This window comes from Delphinus delphis, chromosome 21 (genome assembly GCF_949987515.2).
Source record: "Delphinus delphis chromosome 21, mDelDel1.2, whole genome shotgun sequence".
Taxonomy (NCBI): Eukaryota; Metazoa; Chordata; class Mammalia; order Artiodactyla; family Delphinidae; genus Delphinus; species Delphinus delphis.
In genome coordinates, this window is record NC_082703.1 from 4,076,952 (window position 1) to 4,102,460 (window position 25,509).

General features: G+C 47.6%; 1 protein-coding gene across 1 annotated transcript in view; it reads left to right on the forward strand.

Annotated features, from left to right (window-relative positions):
* ZMAT4 (zinc finger matrin-type 4) overlaps positions 1–25,509 on the forward strand; it is a 342,313-nt gene that overhangs the window by 67,796 nt on the left and 249,008 nt on the right. The window contains exon 2 of the mRNA XM_060001109.1: positions 16,472–16,577. Coding sequence (XP_059857092.1) covers positions 16,476–16,577 — 102 coding nt within the window. The 5' untranslated portion in view covers positions 16,472–16,475. The remainder of the gene's footprint in view (positions 1–16,471; positions 16,578–25,509) is intronic.

Consider the following 25,509-nt stretch of genomic DNA (forward strand, 5'->3'; position numbering starts at 1 on the left):
CCGCGGCATCGAAGCTCCCCCCTCCGCCTCCCGCAGTCTCCGCCCGCGAAGGGGCTTCCTAGTGTGTGGAAACTTTTCCTCCTTCACAGCTCCCTCCCACTGGTGCAGGTGCCGTCCCTATTCTTTTGTCTCTTTATTTTCTTTTTTTTCTTTTGCCCTACCCAGGTACGTGGGGAGTTTCTTGCCTTTTGGGAGGTCTGAGGTCCTCTGCCAGCCTTCAGTAGGTGTTCTGTAGGAGTTGTTCCACGTGTAGATGTATTTCTGGTGTATCTGTGGGGAGGGAGGTGATCTCCGCGTCTTACTCTTCCGCCATCTTCCTCTCCATTCTCTAACTGATCTTTCTGTAGCTTGGACTTTTCCTGGGCTAAATCCAAGGTACTAGCGGGGCTGTGTTCCTTTCTGGAGATTCTAGGGGAGAGACCTTTTAGGGTTGGTGGAGTTCTCACCTCACATCACTCTCATGACTCTTTTTGAATTATGGTTTTCTCAGGGTATATGCCCAGGAGTGGGATTGCTGGGTGGTATGGTAGTTCTATTTTTAGTTTTTTATGGAACCTCCATACTGTTCTCCATAGTGGCTATATCAATTTACATTCCCACCAACAGTGCAAGAGGATTCCCTTTTCTCCACACCCTCTCCAGCATTTACTGTTTGTAAATTTTTTTTTTTTTTTTTTTTTTTTTTTTTGTGGCACACGGGCCTCTCACTGCTGTGGCCTCTCCCACTGTGGAGCACAGGCTCCAGACGCGCAGGCTCAGCGGCTATGGCTCATGGGCCCAGCCGCTCCACGGCATGTGGGATCCTCTGGGACCGGGGCACGAACCCGTGTCCCCTGCATCGGCAGGCAGACTCTCAACCACTGCGCCACCAGGGAAGACGCCTGTTTGTAGATTTTTTGAGGATGGCCATTCTGACCCGTGTGAGGTGATACCTCATTGTAGTTTTGATTTGCATTTCTCTAATGATTAGTGATGTTGAGCATCCTTTCATGTGTTTGGTGGCTGTCTGTATATCTTCTTTGGAGAAATGTCTGTTTAGGTCTTCTACCCATTTTTGGATTGGGTTGTTTGTTTTTTTGATATTGAGCTGCATGAGCTGTTTGTATATTTTGGAGATTAATCCTTTGTCAGTTGCTTCGTTTGCAAATATTTTCTCCCATTCTGAGGGTTGTCTTTTAGTCTTATTTATGGTTTCCTTTGCTGTGCAAAAGCTTTTCAGTTTCATTAGGTCCCATTTCTTTATTTTTCTTTTTATTTCCATTTCTCTTAGAGGTGGGTCAAAAAGGATCTTGCTGTGATTTATGTTATAGAGTGTTCTGCCTATGTTTTCCATTAAGAGTTTTATAGTGTCTGGCCTTACATTTATGTCTTTAATCCATTTTGAGTTTATATTTGTGTATGGTGTTAGGGAGTGTTCAAATTTCATTCTTTTACATGTAGCTGTCCAGTTTTCCCAGCACCACTTATTGAAGAGGCTGTCTTTTCTCTATTGCATATTCTTGCCCCCTTTATCAAAGATAAGGTGACCATATGTGTGTGGGTTTATCTCTGGGCTTTCTATCCTGTTCCATTGATCTATATTTCTGTTTTTGTGCCAGTACCATACTGTCTTGATTCCTGTAGCTTTGTTGTATAGTCTGAAGTCCAGGAGCCTGATTCCTCCAGCTCCGTTTTTCTTTCTCAATATTGCTTTGGCTATTTGGGGCCCACCCTGATTCTATATGACCTCATCTTAACTTCATTACATCTGCAAAGACCTTATTTCCAAATAAGGTCACATTCCCAAGTCCTGGGAGTTAGGAATTCAACATACCTTCTTTAGAGACATGATTCAACCTATAACAGTCAGTTAGCATTGACTATGATGGCGAGTATCTAGTATCATTTTCCCAGATGTCCCACAGATGTGGTCTGAACAGTGGATGAGGCTAAATCCAGGCCATGGGAGGGTGTGGCTCAGAACAGAGTTGCCCTGCCTGGGCAGAGGCAGAGTTGGTGAACTCACTTGGTCCTCCTGGGATGTTGCAGTGCATGAAGGGACGTTTATTCCTCTGTAGTGTTATCTCTTGTTCCAGCAGAGACCCAGTGTGCAGCTGGGAGGTGAGGGAGGGGGAGGGGAGCTTACTGTGGGGGAGGGGAGGCTATACTCACCGCTCCTCCCAGACCAGATCACACAGGCCTTGTTTTCTAGTTAGAGGGTGGAGCCCCTTTGCGGGCTCTGAGAAACTGACACATCTGCACTGGTAGGTGGGCTGCCTGGGTCTCCCTGGAGAAGACCTGCCCAGGGCAGCCCAGGGATGTCCCAGGGATGCTCTTGGAGTTGTTTTCTTTGGGACCATCCTCTGGGCTCTGCTTAGTAATTTTCAGGATAACACTCAAAGAATAGAAACAACAAGTTCTCTTTAGACACAGATGGCCACACCAGTGCATTTTAGTTTTGCTGTTGCAACCCTAGCTGACGTGCTTAGAACGGCTTCCAGTCTGTGGGGGAGCACAGCACACCAGGGGTGCAGCATATATTATATCTGTTATGTGTATGTGTACACCGGGAGCTGGGAGGACCTAGAAAAGGGTCCCTAACCCAGCTTGGGTGAGAAGAAGAGGAACCACGTCCCAGGGAGGTGACGCCTGAACACCTGGATCAGTGGGGTGATGGAAAGGTGAGAACACAGGCTAGCAAAATGGGGGGACGAGCGTGCAGGGCACATTGTGATGCATGGCAAGCCTTTGGGATGGCTGGGATTTGTTGGCTAGAGCAGCAGTTAGGAGCCTCGTCTGCTCCCTGAATGCATTTACATTTCAGTGGGAGTTAACGCTTGTTCAGGTTTCAAACCGGGTCTCATCAGAGACTGTAAGAGCAGCTAAGGTCCTGGAGGAGAACCAATCAGTAGCAGGGGCCGGCACCTCTTCTGGTGTGTTGTACGATGTTTTACCCGAAGGTCACACTGACTGTGGGTCTAATGACATCTCCAAGGCACATCTCTTACTGTAGGACAAAAGAACCCATGCAGTCTCTTCCTGCCCCGTGACACCAGCATCCAATGGGTTCTATTGTATACAGTTCCCATTTCATAGGGCGCCATTGAAGATGAGCCAGGGATCTCCCCCGGGTGCCAGGTGGCTTGAAATATCTCATTAAGAATAGCTGTGTGGGAAGAAACAATATATTTAGCCGTGGGTAGGCAGTGTTACTGAAAAATGAGTTATTTGACATTATGGAACTTAGAAGCATCAGTTCATGTCAGATGGTGCGATAATAACTGTAACCACAATGGAGACCATAGATCAAAGGGCTGGGGAATGGGATTCAGTTCTGGCATATTTCTCTGTTTTGCATATTATTAAGTAGTACTGAGCCAATCTCAGGATACAGCGTTACCAGAGACAATTCTTGCCTCGGGTTGCCTGAAGTTTACTCTGAGGATGACTTGCTGGGCTCCCAGAGGAGTTCTAGGGCTTCGGGAACTGATCAGGTCTCTGAATTTCTGATGAGGTGGGGTCCACAGTGGGGCTACGGTGTGAGGTTTGCCTCCTGGGGAGAGAAGCAAGGTCCATGTATGGGTTTGCCAGGAGGTAGACCCTGCAGGGTTTAGTGCTTGGAATGTTTACCAGAAGTGGCACCTGGGATGGACATCGTGGAAGGGAGGGGCAGAGGCAGGGTCGGGAAGCGGATGCCACAGCCTCTCCACCTGCGAAAGAGGGTCCAGGTTGAGACTGTGTGTGCGACTTGTTCCATCCTAAGCCTCAGTGGCTGGTCTTTTCACCCTGTGTCCATCAGCGGCTGGGTGTGGGCCACCCTGGCTGGGAGTGTGACATTGGATGGGGTGACTGCAGCAGAAGCCATTCCCGAAGGGCAGACAGCTGAGCCCCAAAGCCAACCCCACTCCCAGCAGTTGGGGCAAGGTCTTCCCTGAAAGGGCATCTGGACCTCTCGTCTCCCTGTCCACCCCAGGAAGCTCCAAGTACTTATTTCAGTGTGGGTCCAGATCACCCAGTCAGGAAGCACGTCATGGCCCATCGACTTGGGAGGACGGCCTATTGTTCTGGGTGGTGAGAAATCAGAATTGCTGCTCGCGATGTGAATGCGCGGCTGGCGTAGGTGAAATCGGTCCTTAAATCTGCTTCCCTCTCCGACCTGACATCTGCACGCCTCACAGGTCCCTGCGCAGGACGTTCTCACTCCTGACCAACGGGTCAGTCACCACAGTCTGAGAGCCTGGCGGGGGAGGTGAGGCCCCCAACCCAATGCCCCTCCCCTCCTTGCAGCCCCTCTCACCCACCTCCCAGAGGCCGGCCCAGAAGGTGGTCTTTGTTGGGCATCCCTGATTCGCCAGGTCCCGCAAGTGTCTGGTTCTCCCTCCTAATTTAAAAGGGTGGCTTTGGTTCCTCTTTGCCCAGAATGCTTCCTAAAAGGAAAGCAGTGAACATTCTGGACGGGCGGGGAGATGTAGGAAAAGGATGCTATTGTACGAGGGTAGGGATCCCCAGTTTGTGTTTGCTCCCAGGCGTCACCTGGGGGTAAGTCGCATCATCTTCCTGCGTGTCTTCTGTGTTCTCTCTGAGTGTAGAGAAGAGGGCAAGTGGTCCCCAAGGTCCTTTCTAGGGCTGCGATTTCCTTATTCCTGTCTCCACCGTGGGGTGTGGTCTTATCCCGTCTCCAGTCCTCTCAGTTCCGGGCGGCGAGTCCCATGCCCCTTGACTTCGGCAGCCCAGTGTTCACACTGCCCTGTTTCCTTGCAGCCCATCCAGACGCTGATGTGCTCTGCCACTGGGCAGCCCTACCTTCCTCCCAGGAGATGGGGAAGGTGGGTAGGAGGGAGGCTGGGTAGGGGCACTGATTTAAGGTCGATCTGGTCTGGGTAGGTGAGCAGGAGAGGTGGAGGGGCTGCCAGTTCCCTGCCAGGCTTGGGGCGGGGGTACGACTACAGTGATGCGTGGGGGAGGGGACATGGCCTTAGAAGGGCGTCCCTCCGCCCATAGCTGATACGCCCCTCTTTTCCCCAAAGCCACAAACTGCTCAGCCAGGTGATGAATCTATATTTAATATAGTTTCATTTTCTGGAAGCTGCCCAACCCCAGCTCAACTCAGCTGAAAAGGCAAGAAGCACTGATTCAGGGCAAGAATTTGAAAGTGCAACTACATTAGGACCTGGAGTGATGAGATGGGAGCTGCTTCGCAACATCAGGGCTGATGCCAGACGGCCAAGCTGTCGTTTCTGGCAAGGAGACAAGGCCCCGGCACTCTGACGTGAGGCACTTCCTCATTACCTGGCATCCCTGTGGCCATGGCCATCTGCTCGGTTCTCCCCCCTCACAAGACAGCAAAGCGGATCGCACAAGACACCAGCGCCAGCATGCCGGGCACGAGGAGGGTGAATGCACTCCAAGCGGACAGAAAGAGAGTGGCCTTCCTAGAAGGTGCCACTGGTATTTGAAAAGGGCTCCCAGTTAAAATACATGAGAAGGCCCTCCTGGTCAGTGTACCGGTACATAGGCTTCGTCCTCCAATGATGTGGTGCTTTTCCATAAATTGCTTGAGCTTTAGATGGCATGAAAGCACCACATCTCTTCAAATGAGGAAGTGATTGGTACTGGCCCGAATAAGCATTCTCGGGGACACCTGGGCTGCTTAATGCCGTCACCCAGAGTGCACAAGGGACAGCGTAGAGTCGAATCTCTCAAGTTTAAGACCCTTGAAAGTCTGGCTTTTTCCAGCTCCCTCAAAAGTGCGTAAGAGGTTGAACTGGTAAAAAGTGTGCTTCTGGGTAACTGTTTTCCAGCCATGTCATGGTGCTTGTGTTTGAGTTGAGTCCGCTAAGGCCCTGCTAGGTAAACCCTGGGGTTGTAGTGACTTCGCACATCAGAAGTGTATTTTTCAATCACATAACGTCCAGTGGGCACCAAGGGTTAGGGCCGTGAGGCTGCACTCCATGTGATCACTCAGGATCCCAGGCTTTCAGAAGTTTCACTTCTTTAACACGTGGCTTCCAATGGACGAAAGCACGAGCATCCAACCCTTGGGAGGGAGAGCAGATAGAAGATCGTGCAGCCGGCTTGCCAGGCCCGCCTACAAGAGTGCACTTTGTTTTTGCCCAGATTGCATTGGCCACCACTAGTACAAGGCAGACTAACTGCGAGAGAGGATGACCAATTCAGATTATCTTTTGTGGCTGGGGAGAAGGAAAACAAATATAACGGCATCTCTGTTATAGAGAGTGTGGAAGATTTGTTTCCAGAAAATTCTCTCTCATCATTGGTGCATAGATGGTGTCTATCTATCATCAATCAATCTGTCTATCTATCTGGCATCTATCTAACCTCTATCTATCTATCATCATCATCACTATCATTTACCATCTTTAGTAACAATGAGCCCCTATATAACACCTTTCAAAGCAAAGGTAAGAGCTGGCCACAGCTTGCATCCAGTCATGTGTCTCCCTCATCCTGCCCGTCTGCACTACTCACCATCCTGAATCCTGTCCTCATTATTTTGCTAAACATTTTCAGAGTTGTATCTTCTCTACATGTATCCTAAAGATGTATGTATTTTTATTTCAGGGTTTTACTCGTAGAAAGGATCTCGTGTACATGCCCTTTGACTTACTTTTGCCGTGTAAACATTCGACTGCCGCGGTTCATCCACATTCTGGTGTGTTGCTGGGCGTCACTCCTATTGTGATTCTCCCTCAATTTATTCTTCCTGCCTCCAGCACATGCGCATTGCGCCGATGGCAGGTTTTGCCGTTTGAACAGTGCTACCGTCCTCATCCTTCACACGCCTCGTGTCGTGCGTGGAGCGAGAATATTTCTTGCCTGTCTGGAGTGCTTAGCTTGATGAGATAATGCTTAACTTTCAAACTGCTCTTCCTGTCAAAAGTGCGTGAAAGGCCCTGGGTGTCCATACCTTCACCAACACTTGATACAGTCAGATATTTTCATTTCTACTAATCCCTTCATTGTTTATTAATGTGCCCCCCACACACACCTTTTTATGCTTAGCTTCCCCTGGTAGCTGGATTCCCTAAGCTGTCATTATTTTTCCTACTTCTTGCTGCATCCCAAAGCAAGAGGTGGTACACGATCTCAAACCAGCTCTCAGATGGGAAAGAAGCTCGGATTGAAAGATTTCACGGAAGGGGCAGACCTGCAGGCAGGTTGTTGTCACTTTGCGGGTGGGCGGCCCCTACCTTTGCAACATTTAATTCCTGCGTCTTTTCGTCTTGGCCACTCCAGATCCTAGTACACAGCTCAACAATTTTGCTGATTTTATGAAAAGCAGCACAGAAATCGAGACCAAAGAGGAACCTCCTGAGGAGCTGAGGCAAGTTAGCAGGCTGGAGTGGGGACCAGGGCTGAGAATGTCTGCTGGCTGAAGGACAGCCACACAGCATCCTCAGAGTATGGATTAGAATAAAAGTGATCGTTTTCCCCGCAGCGGCTCGGTCTGGCTCATCTGCGCTTGGTTACAGGTGCAGAACTATGCCTCCAAGCCCGGGATGTGAGAGCCGCCTTCACATCTGCCCTCAATCCGTCTGGTTCAGTAGGGGCAGTCTTGTGACGATAAATCATGTAAACAAGTTGCGGTAATGGAATGCTTACTTAGAAACTGTATTTGCAAAGGCTTGTATCCACTGCTCAGAAGAAAGATTGTGTTGTCTTGCAGCTTGTTAAGAAAATCCACCTGTTTTAAGGGTGCACCTGCTCTACCCAGGCAGCTGGCACCCTGGGAAGTGAGGAACCCACATCGGCTTTCTTCCTTCAAGTCGGGGTGGGGAGGTGGCGGGGGTGGGGGGGGAGGGCGGGAACCTAGTCCTTAAGATGCGAGTGGCTTTTCCATCTGGGCGCACAGCCCTTCAGTTTGGAGCAACAGAAAACATAAGGGGCGTGTTCTCCTCGCCCATATTTTCTCCTTCCCTCTCCTCCTCTTTGTGGCTTAGTAATTTATGTTTTTCTATCTGCCTCTGGCTTTCCTCCTGAGATGGGGGCTCTGTGTTGGTGCCGACGGAAGGGATAAACAAAGGGAAAATCTGAGTTCTCCATCCACCACCCATGTCTCCCCTCTGATGTGGCAGAAAGACAAAGCAAATGCCTCTGACCCACTGTGACTGGCAGAGGTGCTGGCGCGTACCCATGCATATCCTGCAGAAGGAAATGGTGCTTCTCCTGACATAAGTGCCCCGTCAGGCCACTCAGACCCATCAGCTGGGGGCCGTTGGGCTCATTGCCTGTTACTGCCAGCCACCTTGGGCCCTCCCCACAGCTGTCTCCCCTAGGGCCTTTGGGAAACCCAGACAGAAGGGCTCTCACCTTTGGGAAACCTGTTCGCCCCCCGGCCTCTGCCCACATCCCCCATCTCTACTGTTCGCTGGAGACAGAGGTCCAACCCTGAACTCTTAGCAGGGACTGTTAAGCCACAGAACGCGTAGAGATTCTAGAATGACATGAGAGAGAGAGAGAGCCACTGCCTACTAGCTGGTATGAGTATTTTATTAATGTGTGGAAGGAGATAGGGATTCTGTGTGTGTTTCTGCAGAATGGTGTGTACCGAGTCCAGTGTGTGAACCTTCTCGTGAGATCAGAACCTTGGAGGAGTTGTTCACTGCGGCAAACCTAGTGCCTAGAGGGGCACCAGCACAGAGTAAATGCTCAATAAACCCCGGGTGATGAGTAAAAGGGGGATGCGAGCGAGGCTGTAGGATATGCTGGACTTGGGCAGAGGCCGTTTTGTAAAGGCCATAGAAAATCTGAGGCGCTGGGGTTCCTGGAAGCCTTGGGCTCCACTCAGTCCCCTGGCATCTACGATCCAGACTCACACATCCTGACAAGGCACAAGGGGCCGGAGAGGGAGAAGTGGCCAGGGACCAGGCGCACACGTGTGTGCCCTCAGAGGCTGGCCCAGGCTGGGGGCACGTTTGCCTCTCTCCGCCCCGGATGTCATCGGCCAGCCTGAGCCACATGTGGACAAGACTGACAGATATGGTTCCACAGCCCAGGGCCTGGGATGAGGCGTGTGTGCCCAGCAGAGGCAGGTGCCTCTGAGTCAGGATCACAGTGCCCGGTTTTACAAGTGAGGAAAATTGCGCCATTAAAAGACAATTATTCAAGCGGTGTAAGTCAGCTTTGCAGCTCCTGGCGATGCCAAGCAGAAGAGAGAGAAGATAGTGGTGTGCGGAATTCTCTCTCTCTCTCAAGCTCAGGCTGGGAAGCAGAGCTTGCGCCTGCATGTGGATAATCTATGGTGAGGGGCCTGGACCGCCAGATTCCTTTACCTGAGCGTCATCAGGAAGGGGGAGGCGGCATCCGAGCAGCAGAAAGGGCTTCATCCCAAGAAACAGGGAACCCAAAGGTGCTTCAAGCTGGTTGTGTATCTGATATTCGTCCGGATCTCAGCCACTTCATGGAGGTTCCAGGTCCCCTGTCTGGCCACCTGAGGGTGTGCGGTGACTTAAAGGAGAACACGTTGGGCCTGTGGCCCCAAGAGCTGGGTTCGGGCATCACTTCATTTGTGTGCTCTCGGCCCCCTTGCTCTCTCGGGTGCGATTTCATGGAAGTCCAGCATGCTTCCGTTTCTGGAGCACTTTCCGTGGTAGTTTTTGCTCAGGCTGCTTGGTCTGCTGCCATGGTAACCAGCCCTGGGTCCCCCACCTTCACATGGAGGGAGATGTGAAGGGACAAGACAGACCCAGCTCATCTGTGCGACTGTTGGTCCCTAGAGGCAGGGGTGGGGGTGAGGGGTCACTGTGGAGATGTTTCCAAAGTCACGTGTTTGTCTCCAAATCTTTGCTGATGCCAGGAAGGCTTGCAGAGAAGGCGGTTTATGTGCCCCAGAAGGACAGTGGCAGGGCCTGAAAGGGGAAGGGAGCACAGATCAGGCCACAGACACAAGAACACCCAAAGTGGGCTCCAGTTCAGGGCGCTTTCGCACGTAGAACAAGAGCTCAAAGGATCACAGAGAAGCAGACCAAGGCTCATTTGTTTTGCGCTGAAAATGGACCAGCCCCGATTCTCATAGCGTTCCTCCTTCTGAGTAGAACTTGATCCCCTGCAGTGTTGGTAAGAACAAAATAGGAACCATTTCAATAGTCTTTTTGCTGTTAATAATTTTAATTTTAGAATGTGGCTCAATGTAAGCGGCAGCAGGCTTCCTCCTGTCTGTTTCGAGTTCATAAACCAGGGGGAAGTTCGTTTTAATTGGTGGCATTTTCAGTCCACCATTCAGCTTGTCAAAATTGAAAGAGACAGAAGTCTAGCCTCTCCGCACGGGGCACTGTGGCCGTGGGAGTCCAGCCCTTTGCTGGGGTGGGCATGGGGCATAGAGTGGAGGGTCCCAGCCGGATGAAGAGGAGCCAGCCAGGCTAGGCAGAAGGGTGGGCTGGTTTTGCAGGGTGTCAGGCCAAATGGGAGAGAAGTAGGTGCTGAATCTGAGGGTGAGTCAGGCTACTGATGTGCAGGCAGAACAGAGGTAAAAGGTGCGGGAAGACGGTAGCACATCCCAGTTTGATTAGATAAACGCAGGTAAGAGCGTCTGGACCTTGAGGTCAGTTCCAGCTTCCAAGGTTCCCCCTGGACAATTGGGGCTCTCCAGGCCACAACATATGGGTTCTGGGCAGGATGTCTGCCCGACACTTTCATTTTCATATTTTTAATGCTGCTCCCTAGACGGGCGATAGGAGAACAGACTGAAAGGCTCACCACGCTGAATTCCACCACAGGGAGGGAGCCAGGGTGAGGGCTGAGTGGATGGACACAGTCAGCCCCAGTTTGGTACCCGACTGCCACTTACAAACTTGTTACTCAATCCAAAGCCTTAGTTACTCATCCGGAAAAGGAGGCTGTTGACGCTACCTGCCTCTTGGAGGAACTGAATCAGGTGGTAAGGCCCTTAGCCCTAAGCCCGACTCAGGAGCGCCACTTCGTATGCTTACAGTAGTAAAATAAAGTCTTCATTCCTTCTGGGTCTAGAGTTTACACAAGAGTCAGAAACTGTTGAGAGTACTTTTAAAAAAAATTTTGGCCGTGCCGTGCAGCATGTGGGATCTAAGTTCCCCAACCAGGGATCGAGCCCATGCCCCATGCAGTGGAAGCGCGGAGTCGTAACCACCGGACGCCGGGGAAGTCCCATGCTGGGAGTATTTCTAGATGCAGTCCCTGATACTGATGAGTTCACAAAGTCAGGCGGAGTGGCAGTTTGGAAATGCAGAAATATGCCCCTAAGGGTAAGAGTAACACTTTGGTTGAAATTGCCATGAGTCTTAAATCCTGTTTTTAAAGGGCTAGTGAGGGGAGAGAGTGACTGAAGAGTAGGTTAGGTTATTAGAGCTTATAGATGAGCTTCGGAGGGAAAATGCCAAAATCTGTGACAGGATACCCAGCGGTGGGGATCACCAGGCCGAGGGCTTCTCTCTCCAAGGGATGGGAGCAGAGATGCCACCCTGGGGAGTGTGACAGCTGTGGCCACCGCAGGGCCACCACAGTGAGTGGCTAGGGGTGCAGAGAACTGGTCTACACCCAGACTTTGGGTGGAGTGTGCTTTTCCTTTGCGTCCCCCCGGGGAGCAGTTCGCAGCGAGAAGAGCACACGTGGGCAAGAGAGAGGGTAGGACACAGTTCTCGTCAAACTACTCCATCTGCCAGCATTAGCACCTACCAACAACAACAATAGATTTTAAACGTTCATGAAGTATGGGGTCTTCACGAGCATAAGGCCTGAGTATCAGCTGGCAGTGGAATCAGTAGAAATAAGACTTTTTTTTTTTTTTGCGGTAAACATTTTTGGGAATGTTTACCCCATTTCACAAATGAGGAAAGCAGGGCTCAAGGAGGATATATAACTTGCTCAAAAACCTAGTTGACAAGTGACCAAACCTGGATTTGAACTAATGTCTTGTTTTTCTCTGAAGAGTCCTGCATGGGTTTGGGGATCTTTAAGTCAGAAACTATTTTAGTATTATTAGAAATGGAATGGAATGAAGAATATTAATCTCAGCTCTGAAGCCTCAGGTTTCTTTGAATTTTCAGCCAGTGTTCCTGAAATCTACTCTTGAGGAGCAGAAAGAAGCAGAAAGGAAGGCTTCACATCTGCATTTGAAGATCCTGAAAAACGCCATTCCTTGCACCTTGAGAAATGTGTTGGGACCTGCTCTCCTGCTTCCATCTGGACCTTGAAGTCTGTGTACCCCTCTCTTTCTTGCATTTTCCTGCCTTTTCCCCTCATGTTGCATAACCCCAAATAAGCCCACCAGTGCCCTTCATATATATCTTCTTTTTTTTTGTGGTACGTGGGCCTCTCACTGTTGTGGCCTCTCCTGTTGTGGAGCACAGGCTCCGGACGCGCAGGCTCAGTGGCCATGGCTCACGGGCCCAGCCGCTCCGCGGCATGTGGGATCTTCCCGGACCGGGGCACGAACCCGTGTCCCCTGCATCGGCAGGCGGACTCTCAACCACTGCGCCACCAGGGAAGCCCCCAGATGAAGCCCCATATATATCTTCTTATACCTACTGATAGTAGGATTTTCTCCTGTGCCAGGGAACAGAATTAGCTCCTGAGTTGGAATCCATTTCTCTCCACTCCAATCTTGTCCATCCTTAAATTTCAACTCTTATAGAACCTCCTTGAAGAGTTTTCTATAATACCTCTTGTCTCTTCAAATCCTGTAGCACTTTTTACCAGCCAATTACACTTGCTGCCCGTATTTGGTGGGTATCTCTCTTCTCACTCAACAGCTTATAAAGATTTGGAAGACAGGATCTGTGCCTTCTCTTATCCCGATGCCTCACATATAATAGATGCTCAATAACCATTATTGAATGAACAAAATCTCTCCCCTCCAAATTTTCTTTATTTATTATACTGAACTACACCTCTGAGTCTTACACCGTCACCGCTACACATTTAAATAGGTCTATTGCTGTATAGAGACCTAGGACAGCCAATGAGAATCTGATCATGTTCCTGTTCTAATACTGCCTCCAGTTCTACTCTGGGCCTTTACTTTCCTACAATACAGGCAGCCCTGTCCTCTGTGAACACTGAAGAGTGATAGAGAGGTTATCCAAGTCTTCAGTGTTTGCTTTGGAATGTGCCAGGGTGGGGAGTAGTGAGGGAGCTTTCCTTCAGATCAGTTTCAAATTCAGGACATCAAACTGCTTCCCTTACTCTTGTCTCCCTCCTCACGATGCCCCAGTGCCTGGTCAGAGTTCAGTACAATCAGCATGCTTTTAGCGTTTGAGGGGGCGTGTCACCACACATTGGCCCTGATGGACAGTATGACTGACCAGTAAGGGATCAGTGGCCCAGCCCCGTCTCAGCTCTAGCCAGTGATTCAGCACCATGGACAAGGTTAAGGAAAGACAGTCCAGTTTTCCTTTTTCTTCCCAGCTCTCCTGCACTTCTGAAGGCCAGTGAAGCTGGGAATCCCATTCTAAACAAGCGGGAGGAGAGAAGCAAGGGGCAGCCTCCCCTCCTGGGAAGTCCACTCTCTGAATCATAAATCAGACCCTCTGCTTGTCTAAAGTGACCTACACAGAAAGAGTTCTCTTTTCTTGGAGTAAAGGTCTCATGCACAAACCGGGCTGACACTTGTCCACTGATAGCCTCCCACTGGCATTTAACTCGTTCAGGTATTCTACTCGGGCCGTGTCGATTCCAGAGGGGTCTTTATCACCATTGTACTGTATGTGGGCTTGTTCAAGTCAATATTCTTATATAAAGCAGTGGAAAAAGCCAGGATATTCTCTTCTTCCTTTGAATTTTTTTTTTTTTTAGTATACACATTTTATATTCTGCCTTTAAAGCTATTTCTGCTGCACAGCTGCTTTACCGAGACTCAGACTCCTACGGCCCTGCTTGGTCCGACGCGTACCTTGAATATCCTTTCACATTGTTTGATTTCTGCAGTCAGTTGTATAATGAGGAGGGAGTGTGCATTGAGTTTGGAGATTCCTATTAACCAGGTCTAACCCGTGAAGCTATTTTCGTGCTTTTCTTTATTAGAAATAGCAGGGAACACGATAATATTTAAACACAACTACTTATAGGAGCTTGGCTTCAAAAATACACCTTACCAAGTTTTCTTTGCCCGTTTGACATTTCAAAATGTTGTGCTACATTTTCACATCGCCAGAGCACCTCCCCTCCGTCTGCTCTCTGGGCTGTGAATACAGACCGTTGCAAATGACAGGGGATGTTTTGGAGGGTCATTGGATTTGCGATCCTCTGCTGACATATTGGGAGTGTTTCATTCTGCTCTTGGCATTGCCTTTGAAGATGGTCCATAAAAAGACAGACACAGACCAAGATGATAAGGCGGGACAGGTGTTGGGAATAGATAGATGAGAGCTATCTTCAATACTTGAGGGAGGGGATCTCATGAGAAAGGGGAGTAGAAGTATTCTGTGTCGTTCCCAAAGAGAATCAATGAGTGAAATCTATAGGGGGACAGATTTTGAATCAACCTAAGAAGTACCTAAATACTAGAGCTGCCAGGCTCTCTGGAACAGGCTGCCATGTGAGGTCGTGAGCCTCCAGGCACTGCAGGTGCTGTACCCCAAGTTGACCGGGCTGTCTGCCCAGAACGATCCTTCCAGAAATAACAGGTCCATTTCAGCTGTGAGAATCGCTGCTCCTTACTCTCTGGCATTACTGTTGGGACTCAGGGCATTGGAAGCCATAGGTACTCTTGTCTCCTGGGAGCAGAAACTGTGAATCCTTTTGAACTGCTTAATACAAATGCCCTAACAGGCCAAGGTAGCCAAAGATAAGGTAGAAAGTGAGTTTGGAGCTGTTGAGTCAGGCAGCCTTTTATTTCAGGTGGAAATACTTTACTCTCATGATCCAGCTATTTAGATGATTTTTTTACATGTCTTAAGATGGACCACAATCCTTCATCTTGTTGCATTAATCAAGACTTGCCCAATATCTTACCAACATCGGGATGTCAGTAAAAATGGGATAGTGATTCTCATTCAAATAGAAGGAGCTTTACAGTCTATACAGTACCTTCTTCTAGATTTCTCCTTTTGATGTTCCCCACAGTTCTCTAAGGAGGCCTGGAAAATGTTGTTTTCTCAACTTCTGTAGGGAGAGAACTGAGACCTAGCGGGTTTAGTGACTTACCATATCATGCAGCTTGCGGGTAGCGCTCGACCTGGGCTGGAGTGGGAATGGGGATCCGGGAAGCTGGGCAGTATCTGTGGCCATGCCAGACATCAGCAGTGTGACTCTGGACAGTTTCATGTGTACGGTGAGGGTTTTGGAGTAGGATGAACTCCAGGGTGCCCACCCTACCCTGCTGTCTCGGCTTCTCAGGCCTCTTCATACGCATGGCCTCTGGCACAGTCCTTACCCTTTGCTTGGCAGGTAGGAGGTAAGATGAAACAAATTTTGGGGGTTAGAGAAAAGCATCCTGATGCGCTGGTGTGTGTTTCCAGGGTGGTGACATTACATTTCAGCTGCTGTAAGACACCTCTGTGTCAGCTCACTTTCACAAGCTTGAGAACTTCGGCTGCATTTTGGTTTGGGGTTTGGAATTCGAGGATATGTTTGTTTACCTCTGTGGGCTCACTTGTGGTGTGGAGCGGTGGAAGTGGCCTTTATGAATTTCCTCTACCTTACCTGCAGAAAAGTCAGCAGGAATCACGAGGGCTCCTCCCTTTACGAGGCGTAGACTTGCACAGAAAGTGATGCTTTAGTCTGATTTTACTTTTTAACTAAGTAAGGCTATTGAATTCAAAAGTCAATTTGATATTGTTTGTAAGTCTTTTTACAAAACTAACCTGTTTCCATGTACTGCAAAAGCAATCCATGTTCATTGTAGAAAATGTAAAAATAAGGAAAATTACGTGATTACCTATAATCTCCCAAAGATAACTGCTATTAACATTTTGTTAAAATTTCCTGGAATGGTTTTCTGCACGCCTATACATGTTTTAAAAGAAATTAGTATAATATTGTACATACTGATTTGTAAACCTTTGTTGTTAATGGTCAACTTTTTCCTATTTTACTAAATATTTTCTTAAAGGATTTGTTCGGAGTTTGGATTGGGGGCCATGTAGTGTTCTAGTGTATGGCTGTATCAGAATTTCATGTAACCTATTTCCTACTGTTGGCTCTATTGGGTGCTTACAATATTTTGCTAATATGAATTGTTTTTGAAGATGTCTTTTCACATAAATCCTTGACAATACAGTAGATGTAGGTCTGATTTGTCAAACAAAGAAAACTAAAGCTGGATTTCAGTTTTTCGGGGTATCAGCCACGCTGTTGAGCATTTAGGAGAAAATGGTCACCTATACGCTTACTAAGGTCGATTGACATGGTCGCCCCAAAGGTTTGGGGAGATGTCCCCCACTGTCACCATCACTGGATCTGGTACCGGGCTCCTGGCTTCTTCACACACTTAGGGTCCTGCTTAAAAGCCAAGGCAGTGGATTCATCTTGCCTTTCTCTTCTTTTGATTCTCTTTTAGCCTGATGAAGTCCTCCGATATCGATCAGGATTTATTTACAGACAGTTACTGCAAGGTGTGCAGCGCACAGCTGATATCGGAGTCTCAGCGCGTGGCCCACTACGAGGTAAGAACAGCTTCTCCCACTGAGTGTGTCCAGATGGAAGCAAGAGTAGCCTGGGTCAAGGCTGTGGGACTTGAGGGTGCTGCCTTCTGGACCTGGGGCAGAACTTGAGAAGCACAGGGCCTGAGCCGGAGAGTCTGAGATCAGGCCAGGACAAATGTGCATGCGTGGGGCTGGAGAGAGCGCTGGGGATGTCACTCTCAGGCCCCTGGCTGCTCCCCAGATTCTGCTTTGTTCTTTGTCCCTCAGCCCCTGGGGACCCAGTGGGCTTTCTCTACTTGTTAAATCTGTCATTGCTCATCCCTGAAGTTCCTTGCAGGGACACAGCCCAGGTTTCATTAGTGCCAGCTTCTCTTTCCTTCTCTGACCCTGAAGAAAAGCTCAGAGGCCCTTTCTTCATCACTGGAGGGAAACACAGCAGCATCAGTGGTTCAGCACCAAATTCCTCCCACCTTCTGGCTGCTGCCCCCCAAAGCGTTTATTAGCAAGAAGACATCCCCCCGCAGGGTGATGCCCAAGTTTTAAGGCCCAGATACTCTTGAAGGACATAATTCATTGGCTTTGGCTTTTTAGGATGGAAGTTCAAATGGCTGCTTTTTGATCTTTTATTGGGAAGAGAGGATGAGAGGAGAGAGGTCGACCAGTTTCTGAGGAGGGAATGGGGGGGGGCACGCGTGGAGAAAAGGGGAGCCTGGGCCCCCAGATGCTTCTCATGGCCGTTAGCTTTGCAAGAGAACATATACCAGCGAGAACATGAGCTTTCAAGGGCAATAATTTGTAAGTAATTTTAGCTTAGAGGGCTTAGCCAGCAATGTTCTTTTTGTCTGACACCTGCCAGTTGTCACTGTCACTCACCAAACTCCTTGAGCCTCAGATTCCTCCGTGCACGAGGAAAATAATAATAATCACATGCACGCACACACCGAGCGACGCGTTCATCGGACCATGTGTTGTCCTCAGAGAGACCCCTCGACATAGCATTTGTGAAAACACTTCGGAAGCTGTACAGTGTGGCAAATGTGCACAATTACGTCATTGCTCATTATTAACTCCGTGGCTTCAATATTTGGATGAAGGCAAAGCAAACTTGCTCTTCAGAGAAAACTTTTAAACATCAGCCTCTGTGAAAAAAGTGTTGTGAAAAAGCATGTTCTTTTGTCAGTAGGCAACTGAGTAGAAGAGGAAGGGAGTGTGAATGCAGAAGAATGATCAAAACGGAAGATAGCCATCTTTTGAAATTAAGAATTTCTAAATTCTGTAGATGTTGCTTTGTAAACACATATGGTTTTTATTAATTCCATTTCCCCAGTGAAGGAAAATCAGGGAATTTGTCCCTGCTCTGAAATTCCACAGCCTCCTATTATGTTCTCCCTTTATTAGACTTTTTGGGTTCCATTTTTAGTCATCTTACTAGATTCTTGAGGCCAGAAAGAGAGTTTTATTCATGTGATCGTCCATAATTTCTGGGACAGCATGTGCACATCAGAGCTTTTGTTTACAAAAATAGCCTGGTGACACTGTCCAAACACTGCTTTGTTGTTACCTGAGCTAGAAAAGTAATGTCAGAAAATCGAAAACAACAACAAAATTTTTTTTAAGGAAAAACATCTTAGCTGCTCAGTTACGGGTTTAGTTATTTGAGCTCAAGTCTTCCTGTTACCACACTGTACCAGCTGTGGCATAACTTACTTGTTTAGAGGATGTGTTAAGATTTGTTGCGTGTAGCATAGATGAGAGGGAGAAGAGAAAGCAATCACAACAGACCTGCAGTTAACCCAGTTACATAGCATCAGAACAACATGAAATGTGTTCCTGTTAGCCAGGGATGGGAACTCTGGGCGAGGGTTCATCCCCTGCTTCCAGGTAGAGGTGGGTACTTGCTTCGGGGGAAATACACATGCAGAGCTGCTGCGGGTGCGAAAAGGGTATAGCTGGACTGAGCGCACTTTGTGAGGTCTCTGGTCTTCCAGCTTCGGTAGGAGACGTTCTTCATCTCTAGGAGGACGGCTCCTATCAGATGATCTCAAAGGCCATCTGAGAACAGATATTTTCATGCCATTCATCCCTCCCACCCCCCCACACCCCCTCTGCTGAAATTGCACGTAGAGTGGGTCTGTGAGTCCTGTTGCCAAAATTTGACCACTGTACACCGGGGCCGGATTAAATCTCGGAGACAGAGTTTTGGGGGAAGTAGAAAGAAAGAGTTTTATTGCTTTGCCCGGCAAAGGGGGCCTAATGCCCTCGAGACTGTGTGTCCCCCCTGGTGCGGGTACAGTGTTCAAGGAGCAGGGCGTGGTGAGCACATGGACATTCTTCTGATTGGTCGGTGGTGAGGTAATGGGGAGCCGGCATCATCAGCCTTCTGGTTCCAGCCCGTCTGGGGTCTGTGTGTTTGTGGGCAGCACACAGTTAACTTCTCCCACCTGCTGAGGGTTTCAGTATCTGCAAAACAGCTCGAAGGACATGGTTCAGAATATTATTTATAGTCCTGGAGGAAGAACTAGAGGTCCTTGGCTTTGTTTAATGGTTAAAGTATTATTATTTGTCTTGCTTGACTATTTTCCTTTCTTTCTGCATTTTCTCACTCCTCTGACTAAATTTATTCTTTGACTAACATTCTCCTACAGACAAAGAGGCAGGCGGAGGACATGGGTGGGTGTCCATTCTGGGGAGGTCTCATAGGGTCCAGCTCTGTTACGGTCCCAAATCCCACTCAGTTCATTGAAAATGTGGCTACAGTTATTCTCAGTGCTCTTTCACTGATTTATTGCTTGAGTATGATTTCACTCTCGGTTTGAGCAGATCATATTCCCAGCCTCCCTACGGGGCACATCAGTGGGAATCTTTGGTGTATGTCCTGCATGCCCAGCGCTATTAGCGTTTGATGTTGCAGGCGGTTCTGGGTTATGAGAGCCTCCAAGAGGCTCACAAACTTCCTTGGAAAGGCAAAGCCGTGGATAGTTCAGTGTGGTAGCTATGTGTGTGTTACCGAGAACAGGCTCTGTAGATTCTGCTCCTAAAAAGAGGCCGATCTAACTTGATATAAACAGAGTGTTCATCCTTCTGCCCATTTGACTGTCTGATGTATATGCTATGTTGTGCTGTTAATTTTTTAGATCCTTGCATATTCCAAATTCAAAAGGGTGAGTCATCACCGAGAGCTATTATGGTCCAGAGAGATTTGTGGGGATGACGTGAATTTTCGAGGTTTCAGTGGATGGGTTAAATTTAGAGGTTACTAGAATAAGAAGCCTTGGAATCTCCAGGGAGGCTGGCCTGGCTGGACTGGAAGCTTGTGTTGGAGAAGAGAGGCTGGCAGCACCTACAGGTAGGGTGGGGTCAAGGGGTAAGGAAAGGGGAGTCTGGACTCCTGTGGGGCTCTTAAGTATGTGAGAGTGTAAAAAATAATTGTGCATTTCTGAGTGACAGCCCATCGATGGTGGTCAAGATGTATTGTTGGGAAAAGAACAGCTCTTGATATGACTTTTGCCAAGAGACTAACATGCCAGTCCGCTGAAGTAGGAGGAAAAAAAACAAAGCAGACGTGTAATGGCTAGTAGCTTCATGTCCCATTTAAAAGCCTGAACCTTTGTACAGGAGGACACAACCTAATATATGTCTAATGGACCAAACCCTTCCATGCTATACTTTTAAGATCTCTTTTTACATATGAAGTCCTGGGCTGAAAAACGGGAAACATAAAGACATTATTGTTTTTCTTACTTGCTAAGCATTAATAACATGTAATATTTCAGTGGAAAATATAATTAGATGTCTCTGCTCACTGGTTGAATAGTCTGAATCAATAGAACAAGTAGACACAGACACAGAGGGGAAGAGAAAGCTTTCAGATGAACATGCCTGAATGTTACAGAGGTTAGAACTTGTTTCCCATTGAGGCCATGAGGGAAGGGCTGCTTTTCTAAGTGTAGGAAGAAGAAGATTGCAAGACTATGAGAACTGAAACCAAAAGGACAGAAAGATTATTTTCTGGAGTAAAACTAAAGGAAGAAGATGAATGATCATATCTAGCAGGAGAGAAAAAAACTCTTGTTAGGCAGACCCAAGGGAGCCAGCCATCAACGTGCCAGCCCCGATGCCTTGCCCGTTTTGTGAACCCTAATACCCTTGTGTTACTTTGCCGGCCGTGTAATTAATCACTGCCTGTGAAATCCATGTCTCAGAGGCACCTCCAAACAAGATTGCAAGCTTCATGAGGGCAGGCCAGAGCCATGCACTGTATTTCTCATTTATTTCCACAGCTTGGCCCCTGGTTGTTGCTCATGGGCACTTCGAGGGTGATGAAGAGGTTGCGGTGGGGATTGGCAGAGGGAAGCAGTGGGGCAGGTGTAATGGAAGCGTTCATGGGTGCACCAGAATACGCGATGGTGTACGTTCGGAGGCGCTCTATACTCTCGGAGCAGCCTTCAATGTAGAGGTGACAGTTCTGCTGTTATGGGAAAGGCGGTTCTCTAAACTGATGGGGAACTCTTCAGACATCTCTGAATCTTGTAGTAATGTCAGTCCTGGCAAGTGAACCCTATCGGTCCCCCCGGAAATGTCAGAATCTAGCGGCAGGTGCATTGGGTCTGCAGGGGCATGCTGAAACGGATTTTTCAGTTTCACCTGTTTTGATGTCATTCCAACAGAACTCTGCCTTCCTTAGCTTCTGGTTAAAGTGGGGAATAGCTGAAGGGCACTCTCTTAGTCTCTATAGGTCCAATAGTGAATGGGGCATAAGTGTTTCCTGGGTAGAGACAACAAGGTAAACATGAGGTCTCCAGTATATGCTGATTAGTGTCTTGACTTTTTGGTGTTACCAATGCCTTTATTGCCTTCTCCCCCTTAGTCCCTCACACCTTCTTCTCCACTTTGCTTCTTCCTTTTGCTAATTGCCTGAGTAAGCATGCAAGCTGGACAACTCCTGGCATATGTGTGAGAGTTGGGGGTCAATGTTGTGTTGTGTTTCTGCATCAGTCCTGCCAGGTACCACACTAACTGGACTTGAATATCGTCTGGGCTCACTATCCTCACACCATTCACATCTCTCCTGGGTACCACTGGTGATGTGCTCCTGGAGATGCAAGTACTAACTGTGTGAGGACAATAAAGGATCTTTTTCGCAGGGTCCTGTGGGGATGCCTCCTTTGCATTGTACGCTGAGATTTGCTGTTTTAGTCTCTTCAGATCTCTTATAGTCATGACATGCTTAATTTCTCCCAGATGCTCTTACTACAATTATTGGTGCATCTGTCCAGGCTAAAGCAATTCTTACTACCTTTCCTCATGTCCCTGATTGCCTGATACTCTTCAATGTCTGTTTCTTGACCAATTCATGAAGACTCTTGAGCTTCTGTGAAATTTGTTCCTATTCTTATGTTTTTCTATTGTTTATTCCAGCAGGTCTGGCCAGTTTACCTTTTATCACTTATTACTAATTAATACAATTTACCTTGGGGACCACCAACACTCACAGCCCACTTTCTGCCTGAGACTGATTTAAGGCTTGGAGACTATTCAAAGCTTTTCTAATTCCAGATCATAACAACTTTAGTAATACAATTCTCTCAGTAATATAGAAGGCTTCTGATTTGTTTCCTTTCAGAAAGCTCCTCATGTCATAACCATACAATGTTTCCCAGACATAATTTCAAGGCTGTTTATTATATTGCTTCCTCACTTCTGTGCCTCTAGTTTTCAGTTTCATCGTGGCTACCTTGAGGTTATCTAAAAGTGGGTGGAAAGACCCATCCTTAACCTGATTTTTGCCAAAGACCTGAGTCACAACGTGCAACTGAGAAATCTCACGGGGTCTCCAATACACAATGTCTTTTAAAATGCCAGAGAGGCAACGAGGGAAGGGGCAAGATGGGGTAGGGAATTAAGAGGTACAAACTACGATGTATAAAATAAATAAGCTACAAGGATATATTGTTCAGCACAGGGAATATAGCCAATATTTTATAAAAACTATAAATGGAGTATGATTTATAAAAATTTGGGATCGCTATGTTGCACACCTGAAACTAATATAATATTGTAAATCAACTATACTTCAATTAAAAAAAAGTTAAAAAATGACATCTGTTTGAGGTGACTAGAAGCAATTAGCAAATGACTTTCCAACTCTCTAAGTCTCAAATTTCTGAAATAGCTTCTTATTTTGCTTATGTCTATTTGCTAGTGTGTCCGCTACACATCATAGTTCTTGTAGTTCTTTGATACTTTTATAAAAAACCTAGCTGAACATCAGCAACAGGCAACTAGGAACAGGTAACATCTATCCAAGCAATCTGTTTTCCATCCTCTTCTAGTTTTCTTAGCATTTTAACCATTTCCTCGTGCAGAACCATCCAGTTCTAGCACCATAAGCTCTGGAGGCAGGTCTGCCCTCCGGGGTATTATAGGCAGTGGCTTTGCCAATATTTTGTCAGTGTATATCCCGGATCTGCTGTGTCTGTACCCTCCCCACCTAACTCTCCACCTGCTAAGACAATGCCAAACATTTGGTGTCTTGTTATGGGGGAACCCCCATTTCTATCTTAGACAAGGTAGGCTAACTGCAGGCACAAAAATCTCAGCATCTTAGAAATAAACATTTCTTTACTGCCTGCGTTATAGCCCATTGTGGGTGAGCAGAGGGGGTTTTGTACCATGTAATTATTTAGGACAAAAGTTGACAGAGGCTCCACTGTCTTTGCTCCTGACAAAGATGATAGAGCCATCAGCTGCTCTGAGTATCTAAGTCCAGCTGACATTTGAGGGACCGATGGGCAACGTGGGCGACTATGCAGGACATTTTAGGGGCCGGGTCTGCAAGTGACAGCACCATATTCACCCACATTCTGCTGATCAGACCTCAGGCCTATGTTTTCTTCTGACTGCATGAGAAGCTGGGCAACCAATGTGGCTTAGCTGGGTTCCCTGGAGGAAAATGGAGCCGGTCTGGTGAACATACAGCACTGCCTCTGTGCACTGCATGTGTGAGACACCAGAGGGACATCGTGACGAGGACCTGCTGTAGGTTCGCTGGGGATGGAAGGGGGCACGTGGAGAAGAAAGAGGAAAAGAGGAAAGGCTGTACATCCCCAAGGGAGTGCTCTTGACAAACAAACATGTAAAAAACAACTCTAGGGAACTTCTCCGGTGGCGCAGTGGTGAAGAATCCGCCTGCCAATACAGGGAACATGGGTTCGAGCCCCGGTCCGGGAAGATCCCACATGCCATGGAGCAACTAAGCCCGTGTGCCACAGTTACTGAACCTGCGCACTAGAGCCCGTGAGCCACAACTGCTGAAGCCTGTGTGCCTAGAGCCCGTGCTCCTCAGCAAGAGAAACCACTGCGATGAGAAGTCCGTGCACCGCAACGAAGAGTAGCCCCCGCTCGGCGCAACTAGAGAAAAGCTCACGCGCAGCAACAATGACCCAACGCAGCCAAAAATAAATAAATAAATAAATGTACTAAAAACAAACAGACAACTCTGGCAATCACGTGTCTGGGGGCCCCTGTGAAGTGGATGCCTATTTCATCTCCATGATGTGTGGAAAACTGAAGCCAACATGTGTTGTTTGTCTGAGACAAAGAAATACAATGCTATCAAATGAGGATTTTCTCTCCACCTCCTCTGACTTAATTGGTCAAGCCCAGAGATTTTCCATGTGGAATTTAGAGCCTGTGTTCTGAGCGGCATGTCTAACCGGGTGGATCCCCCTCTGCTCTGCCTTTTTGGGCCCCGCCATGCGGTCTCCCAGGCTCTGAGCTCTGGGGGGCCCAGGTGGTGCGCGGCCTGCCTACCCCACACTCAGGGGCTCTCCATCTGTGGGCAGAAGCTGGGGATCTGCCCTTGGTATCTCAGCATCTTCTGAAGATGGATGTTTGGGAGAAATCTCTCTTTGCTCTCCCTTATGAGAAAAGGTGTCCTGCTCGCGAGGCTGCTTTGTCACAGCCCCTTGACTCTGGTCTACTTCCCTACTTTGCTTTATCCACCAGCTTCATGGCCACATCCAGCAACAGGATTTTGTGGGCACGTTTACTGTGCTCACTTTACCTCTAGATGCTATTCGTTTCTTTCCCGTTTTAATTTAAATCTGTGCCTCTCAATTATTGATTTCATCCTTTTGCGTTAGAGGTGGATGGATTTTGATATGTCTTCTTAAAGTCTTTGAAGAAAAGAGCGGGGGATAAACATATCAATATTTAATCTTTTTATTTTTAACATTTTATTCGTTTTTGTTTTGACGAGGGGGTAAATTCATATGACTCAAAATTCAAAAAGGGTGGAAGAGTGTATAATGTGGAAATTCTTCCACTTATTCCTGTTTCTCAGCTACCCGGTTCTTCTCAGAAGAATCCTGGGTGACCGATTTTCTTTGAAATGAGCTATGCATATCGATGCAGCTTAATTTTTTAAAAAAATTCTATTAGAGTTGATTTACAATGTTGTGTTACTTTCTGCTGAACAGCAAAGTGTAACAGTTATACATATACATATATCCACTCTTATTTAGTTTCTTTTCCCATATAGCTCATTACAAAGTATGGAGTAGAGTTCCCTGTGCTATACAGTAGGTCCTGATAAGTTACCTGTTTTGTATATAGTAGTGTGAATGTCAGTCGCAATCTCCCAGTTTATCCCTCCCCACCACCACTTTCCCCCCGGTAACCATAAGTTTGTTTTCTACATCTATGACTCTATTTCTGTTTTGTAAATAAGTTCATTTGTACCATTTTTTTTTTAGAGTCCATATATAAGCGATATCATATGATTTTTGTCTTTCTCTGTCTGACTTATTTCACGCAGTACGACAATGTCTAGGTCCACCCATGTTGCTCCAACTTAATTTTTCCTTTTCTTTACTTTTCACAAACGACAGCAAGCTAGACACTCCACTTTTTGTTTGTTTTGATTGTGGCTTAGATTCTCATGATATGAATG